The sequence below is a fragment of the Dermacentor albipictus genome, chromosome 2 (assembly GCF_038994185.2).
Source record: "Dermacentor albipictus isolate Rhodes 1998 colony chromosome 2, USDA_Dalb.pri_finalv2, whole genome shotgun sequence".
NCBI lineage: Eukaryota > Metazoa > Arthropoda > Arachnida > Ixodida > Ixodidae > Dermacentor > Dermacentor albipictus.
The window spans coordinates 186,100,925-186,109,164 of record NC_091822.1 but is presented as its reverse complement, the minus strand read 5'-3'; the positions used below and the strand labels follow the sequence as shown (position 1 = coordinate 186,109,164).

The window sequence follows — 8,240 nt, the reverse complement described above, 5'->3', positions numbered from 1 at the left end:
GACCGAGCCGGCGCGGCGATGTTTGCTTGCCTTCTCGATCGCACAGCGCAGCGGGACGCAACGCTTTGTTTTGTGGCACGTGCTGCAAGACCGCGACGACCCAAATGGAAAGCGGACGCGAGAGACCTGTCTAAAAGCTGTCGCGTCAGGTGCTAAGTCGCGTGTTGCTCGCACCCACGACCGGCTTTCTCGCACCGAAGATTCTTTTGTTGCTTTATTCAAACAATATCGCGTCCGTGGCCGTGTAGCGGTTGTTTTGGCGGGGTATACCTAGGAAAAATTCCATTATAAGCCTCTCAATGGTTTCTATAGGTACTATCTTATTGGATTATGAAACGATAAACCTGACACACCAATAAAGCTGATAGCCGTTATTGTTCTATTGTATTATGCAATTAATAGACCTGATACACTGATAAAACTGATAGCCTGTATTAGTCTATTAAATTAATAGTCCTTGATATACTGATAAAACTCAGTCTATATTGCTTTATTAGCTTACAAGTGTATTGGTGTAGATAGGGGCGCTGTACACCAAAGTGGTTTGTTGTACCAAAGTGCATTGATTGTTACATTTTAAATCGAAGCTTTCTAGGCAAACTCTCCCAGACTCTGCTGATCTTAGTTGTTGGTGCTGTCTTATACTCACACATAGGAACAGCACGTATTCTATAATGAATCGTGGCCTATATATATAGCCCCATCGATACCACCCCTGCAGATGTGCAGGTGGCCAGCTTTAATCCCTACGAAACTATGCAGTAAAACAATAAATGGTACCTAAATACCCTCAGCGCAACACATAAAGAGCTTAGAACACATAAATCCTTAAGTTAAGCGACACCTTCTGTGCCTTCATTCTCGATGCTTGGAGCATCTGCTTGATTGGCTTTTTGCCCAGCAATACTACCAATAAAAGTTTATATCGTGATCGCTACTTCTATTGCATTTATTGGCACCTATAAAGCACTTAATTTGTTCAATACAAGTTTATACCACTGCTTCTATTTATTCAACCGGGACTCATAAATAATTGTATTTGTCTTATAATATGTTGTAGTGCCCCAATACAAGATTTGCAAAAATCATTATGGGACTTGTACAGGGTCCTGAATATATTACTGCGCGCGTTATAATATATATTTCGCTCACCATTGCACTGTTCTTGCTCAGATTTTGCAGAGCAATCGCATTTTGGCGTCGACTCCGTTTAGTATAATACTTGGCACAGTGAAGTGCCTGGTTTTTACGAAAAAAAAATGCAAATTTGCCAGCGCTTATGGGGATGCAAGTTGCTGCAACGACAGCACAAGCATTCCACAAGCATGCATGAAAGAATGAGCATAAGTTATACTACTAGAAATCATTTTAAGTTAAGCGAAAGCCACAGCTCATTACCTAATAAATTCAAATGTCATTTCTTTTAAATCTTAGCAGGTTAACATTTATGCTGCATACTCGATGCAATAACGTTATCAATACCCAAGGATATAAAAAGTGATGCCCCAGGCTCTTTCACTCATGCCGAGGTGGAAGGTGGGTCGCTTTTAGTACATTTTTAGCTCTTTAATGATTCCGTTTAGCTTGTCCGTCACACCCTTTACATAGAAGCATGCATATCCACTGAACTCGGGTTATGTACCATTATACTCTATTCGTGTTTCTGTTCTCTTTTGTGCTACAAAGTTTCAAAGTGCCAAACTTTAAAGGAGTGCATATTTTGTCTGATAGGTACATACTCGAATCTACAAGACACAGAATGAGGACATATCATCGCATCCCTACCCTGTTCTTCAATGTTCAAATGCCAAATAAACTTCCACCATGGGACATTCTTTTGCAGTATCTGCTTATAGGGATGCAGCTTGTACTAGCTTCTGCATGCTGACTGGTGAAAAAGAAGAAAACACAAACACTACATAAGAACTTAAGTGGAACCCTCTACTAAACAAACATAGGTGCCACATATGCCACATTAGTGCATGAAATATTGTGAAAGGCTTTTGTTTTGAGAAACATGTTGGCAGTGTCCAGTGTTCAAAGCTTGGCTTTCTGTAAGTCATGCTCGGAGCTTTCTTGTTCATATTCATATGTTCATGCATTGGCTACGAAGTGGCCAGAGACACGCACGAAGCTTTGGATCAGTCACCACTGCTTATGGCTGTTGTAACCTTGTATATAGTAATAATTTGTAAATACACGTTATCCCCTTAACAATATATCAAAATGCCCGAGGTTTGTCAACAGCTTTGGCACATGCTTTCAACAAAATCTCACCTCTTTTTATGCAGCCACAGAGTGTTGCCAACAGTGGAATATGCAAGGTGCACCGCTTGTCATAATGAGGACAGGTCAAAACAACTTGAATGTTAATGCCGTAGGCTAGAACTGCTTTTTCTATCTGGGGTCTTCACCACATTTTCTTGAATATAGTAAATTTTGAAAGAGAGACATAATTCATGATTGAAGGAGATACAGTGAAGAGCTTCATGCTCGAGCATGTGATGGAAGAAAAATTCTAAATTCTGAAACAGTTGTAATTGTTATTTCACATTGGTCCTGCTCATCTTGCTGACTTTAACTGAACGTGAACAAAGCCAACTATCAGCTCTGAGGCCACGAAAGACATCAGGATTTCAGCTTTCCCTTTTGTTCTGCTTGCAGTAATGAAGTGACTTGTACAAAGGATGAGCAATATTGAACAGGACAAGAGGAGATAACAGACACGAGTGCTCTGCACCTGCCGTCTCCTCTCATCCCATTCAAAAGCAGTTTTTTTCACCCCACAGTGTACCCAGTTAGTGCACTGTTGATAAAGCGACTTCCACACATGAAGTGTAGTATCACATCTTTTGTTATGAAGCCGTTGCTACTGAGTTAGCTCATATTTCCCAGGTTAGACATTTGAATTTCACGCCATAAGTTCACAACACATGCAATGCAGAAAGGGTTGCTGGTGTGCTAATGTTACTTAGTCTGAAAAGTGCATGCTGAACTGCATATCTTTATCTGTTCTGTGAACCAAAGTTTGTGCATCTTTGCCTTGTGTACACTGTGCCCACCCAATCTTGCATAACTAAGCCTCCACAGCTCTTCTACTGCATCACATTGTTTTTGATTGCTATTGGATGTCGAAGGCTGGGAAATAAAAGCTTTCTTGTAAAGGCGTCGAAAAAGTCTTACTACAAATAAGATCACCACAGAAAGGGAGAATATGGCAGAAGTGCGAAATGAGCAAGTGCAGGCATCATGTTTGGTTTATTATGTGGCTGCTTTGCTTCACATATGTTACTTTTCAGCTTATTAAATGCAGAATAAGCTGTCATCTTTAATAGTTGCACACTACACTAATTTATGCAGGTCAATGTCATGGCTTGTTTACTCCAAGAGGGATGATCTCGGAAATTCAGCTGAAAAGTTCATCACTGCCACACGTGCAGTCTTAACTTCCGTGTGGACAATTACACGGGTCTGTGGAAACAGAAGGCCACTCAACTGAACTGCACCTTCAAATGAACCGAGTTCATGCCTGCACCTAGGAGAAATATTGGTAAGAGTTTCGGTTCAATTAAAGCAGGTGCATTTTTGACTGATGTCATAGAATACTGCTTTTAAGACTTTTTTTTGCCTAGTTTGTGAGAGCAGTATGTTTAATGTGATGTACAGAGGCTTGGTCAGGGCTACAACTCTACGTCTGTAATTTATTATTGGTCTGTGTGGTTACACTGTTAAGAGCATGTTTCTGCAAAAAGGAATGCTCTATCTTTCTAGAATGTGCTGTGTACTACAGATTCTAAATGGAAACATCATGCAAACTCATCAGTAATCATCTATTCACGACATGCAAGCATGTAGCCAGCAGTGCCTTAACAGCACTAATTTATTTGCGCAAAAATAAAGTGATTGCCATACAAAACACCACACGAACTGCTGAAGAAGTCTGTCTGGGCTATATTTTTATTCCGTCTTGCATCTGGTGTTGTGAATCCACTTGATGCAGGAGCTGCCATGATCACCTAGCTGCTACGGAATTGTGCTTCTAGGCACAAAGTCGTGGGATAAATTGCCTGTCGCGGTGGCCATATTTGGATGGTGGCTGAATGCAACAACGCTTGTGTGCTTAGATTTAGGTGTACGTTAAAGAACCTCACGTAGGCAAAATTATTTTGTAGTCCTCCGCTGCGCCGTGCCTCATAATCAGATCATGGTTTTGCCACGTAATAAAGAATTGAATTAAATTATGGGGTTTTACACGCCAAAACCACGATCTGTTTACGAGGCACGCCATAGTGGGGAACTCTGAAAAGATGGACCACGTGGGGTTCTTTAACATCCACCTAAATCTAAGTACACAGATGTTTTCGAATTTCACCTTCATCGAAACGTGGCCGCCGTGGCCGGGATTCAATCCCTAGACCTCACTAAGCAACTGCGGCAGGTGGCCACATAATACTGCAGAATTCTTTTTTTTTAGCTTCATGCAAGCATTCTAACTTTTCAACTTTTCATAGGTGTGGTACGGAAAAAGGTCTTTTTTATTGAGTTACGTGTACAATCTGAAGTATGTCGTCTGTTCCCTCTTCACCAACAGCTCATTAGTTCCACAGTAACTTCATGGCATGGACAGAGTATAATTTTAAGCAGCATGTCACTGACACTTAGAATGCACTGCTCAAGATCTCTGAATGCCTCGTGCAGCCGTCTGAACATTGGTTTGTCTTGTGTAACCACAAGCAGTGACAGCGAAGGTTACCAGTGAAGCACTCAGGTGAGGTGCTTGTCAAGTGAGACAAAGCTGGGCAGGCTTTGTTGTGCAGTTGAAAATGTTACCTCTTAGCACTTGTTTCTGGCTTGTGCACTCATTCTCATCTCTGTTTCTTATTTTATCTCAAGAATATTTACATCCAGAGGAGTGTGCATAGATGCGGAAGAAGGAATACATATAAGTAATGCAACATGAAAAAAAATATATGATTAGTTGACAGAGCACTGGCGACACATAAGACTGTACTAGCTAGCAGCCTGCTTGAGAACCAGGTTACAAAAGCTTACTGGTTCGAAACCTATAATTCAACTCTCACTTGGGCACAGATAATGGCCTCCAATATTTTGTAAAAAAATTAATAAATAAGTACTTAAGGAGTCTGCTTTTCATACAAGACTGGCTCCAGGAATTTTGGAACTGTTGTGTTGCAAGAAGGAATCAGTGTGGAGGTGGCTGACAACCATCCATTTAAGTCTGTGGGTCTTATTGCCATAGAAGAGAGTCTGGTCAGATAGGATGGATAGAAGAGTAGTGAATACATAGCTTTTTCTCATCCACATGACAAACACATTTTATGTTTCTATTTGTAGAATTCAGTCTGAATTGTGCAGCAGCTGTTTTACAGTGTTGTGTTGCAGTACTGGACTAAAATAAAAGAAAATATAACGTCTTTGAAAATATAGTTATGTGGCTTTTGCTTTGTGAACATGTGTTAGGTAAACAATGATGTAGAGACTTGGGCTTGTTGCTGCATCTTTGACAAAAATCAGCATAAACACAAAAACAGGGACATAGGTGGAGCCACGGTGTTGCATGTTACTGTTTGCACTTATTTTAGGGAACTTGTGTCATTAACGACAAGTTTTACTGCAAGCATGCTTCATTTTGCTGAATGTAAAGGTGTGATGGTGCAATGATGCAAATTTGAATAATTTTGGGGCAATAAACAGAAAACAATGCTTCATATTTTGTATGTTCCCTGACTGCTTTACCTTTATAAGTGCTAATCTGTTGCATTCAGTTTTGTTTTCTTCTGATTTGCAGAGTAAGATTCACAGACAGCAGCATTGGAGCCTGCGACAACTGATGACATGTCTGGCTTTGTATTGTCCATTGAAGGGGAGTTGAACTTCATTGTCAAAGAGGCAAGTCTTTATCATATTTCAACAGTGCTGCCATTCATAGCAAGAGCACTGCTGCCATCTTTCTCAGCTTGCTAGATTCTTGCAAGACGTTTCGAACTCCTCTTCAAAAACCTCTTGCAGTATCTCGACTACCTAGGACTCCACAGTGTGTCGAAACACTTCGAAGAAGAATGCCTGGCACACAGCAAGCCGATCCAGGAGAGCTTTGCTTCGTATAGAAATGAGCGGACACAGAAAGTGCAGGTAAAGGTTTCCCTGACGAATGTATAAAGCTCCACTTGAACCACAGCAAGGGTCTGCAGCTAAAGTCCATGCTGGCTGCTTATTGCTTTAATAAAAGGACAAAAAAGCCAACATTGGGTCAAGCTCAAGTGACAGATTAGGTTTTTACATTATGTTAGGTTAGGCTATGTCAGGATGTATGTATATATGTATATGTATGTATATGGATATGTATGGTATGTTAGGCTATGGGTGATACTGAAATGGTAGGGTTGGTTCTCAAAATGAGTTAAATGTCCTTTTACAAAAAGTACAGCTTATGTAAGCAAGATGATAATGATGTGACGCGAGGTGTGACTGGTGGCACCACTGCAAAATATAAATGCAGCTGTCACTGGTGTCTTGCATTCTATTTATAAGTAGTAGATAGTAGGAGACGGAAAATAAGGAAGGAAAAGTAGGGAGATCAACCAGACGCACATCTAGTTTGCTACCCTACACAGGGGAAGGGGTTTAAGGGATGAAAAGAAAGAATGGACAGGGAGGGAAGAAGGTAATCTCAGTGTGGACACGTGCAGTTGTGCATCACATCACCCCTACAATCAGTCACTGAAGCCAGTCGGTCATAAATTGTAGCAATACTCGCATCGCTTTGTAAGCGTGAGATGCGTGGGGCCATGGTCTGAGAATCTTAGTCTCTGAAAATGGTCTGTTGCCGAATCGGTTAAATACACTCCGAAGAATGTTACATTCAATGTCATAGAGCTTACAAAAACACAAAACATGCTCGATCGTCTCTTCGCATTTGCATGAATCCAATTCGGTGTGTCAGTAGATAGTAGTTGACCACTGCTAATAATATTGTCATTGTAAAAGATAAATACATTGCATTTGAACGCACACAAAAAGAAAAGCTGTTCGCAAGTTTATCGTATGTTTTTTTTAGAGAAGATTTGAATCAAAAATGGCATGCATCATCCTGTACAGCGATTTAAATATTTATCGTGAAAATTGGGCTCAGATATATTGATTCCATGCAGTTGAATTTCAAGGATGAGTGCTTCTAGCAATCACTCAAATATGGGCAAAGAATTTTACAGACTGAAAAGTTTCATCAAATATTTTATTTCTAATGTATGCTGCAGAATTCTCGCAGTCATAGGACGGCTTTTGCAGTAATTTATTCCCTTCCATTGAGGAACAGGATTCTCAAATTCCATTTGTGGGTCCTTTTAGAACCTCTGTGGCAAGGAGTCCCTTGAAAGTTCGTATCATGTCTTTTGTATGTATTAAAGAAGGGTTCTTTATTTGCTTGTGTGTCTGTCACTACAGCCAATTTTTTTTTTTTTGCCTTCCTTGTGCAGAAAGAACTGCTGAGCTATTTTGATGAAGGCAAGCAGGCCCAGTTTTTTGCTATTTGGGATTCTGTTGTCTCAAGAAGCACAGCCATCGATGAGGCCATATGCCGTGACCTGGAGTTTCACCTGCGGTTGCACTTTGCCATCTACCCACAGCGCTACCCCGAGAAAGCTGTGAGTTGTGAGCCATTTTCACACTCTTCCATGACATTGTTACTGTAATACATCCTACAAAAATTCCAACAGAGAACTTTGCCAGTGCGATCATTCAACTTCCACGGCAGTGATGAGCAGTACATGAATTCATCAAATTACATTACGTGTGCTTCATATTGAGTAGTGCTGAGTGAACATGGCACAAGAAGGACAAATGACAGCAGAAGGAGCCTTGTGTTGTCATTTGTCCTTCTTGTATCACTGTTCACCCTGCACTATCAATACGGAGGACATGTACCATCAAGCCCAAATGTGTGGCATTTTAAAATTTTTACATGGCCTTCATAGCCTATTATGCAGCTTTGGGGCATTAAACCCCACAAAATTCAGTTTAGTTATATGTTAGTATTGTGTTAGTAGGTTGCATGTCGTGTAGGCGTGCTAGCCCAAGTGCATGGTATGTCAAACACGTGACCTGTAAGAAGACATTGTGTAGTGTGAAGAGAGATGGCCATGCAGACAGAACCACAGGAGAAGTGGTTAAATTTTCATTGTAATATGGGTAACACATTCTGTGCTTTTTGTACTCACCAG

The 8,240-nt window shown here is 40.7% G+C and overlaps 1 protein-coding gene across 1 annotated transcript in view; it reads left to right on the top strand.

Annotated features, from left to right (window-relative positions):
• The first annotated feature begins 604 nt into the window (after positions 1-604).
• LOC135920556 (lisH domain-containing protein ARMC9-like) overlaps positions 605-8,240 on the top strand; it is a 28,765-nt gene continuing 21,129 nt past the window's right edge. The window contains exons 1-5 of the mRNA XM_070533373.1: positions 605-627; positions 3,361-3,550; positions 5,810-5,910; positions 6,031-6,153; positions 7,497-7,664. Coding sequence (XP_070389474.1) covers positions 5,857-5,910; positions 6,031-6,153; positions 7,497-7,664 — 345 coding nt within the window. The 5' untranslated portion in view covers positions 605-627; positions 3,361-3,550; positions 5,810-5,856. The remainder of the gene's footprint in view (positions 628-3,360; positions 3,551-5,809; positions 5,911-6,030; positions 6,154-7,496; positions 7,665-8,240) is intronic.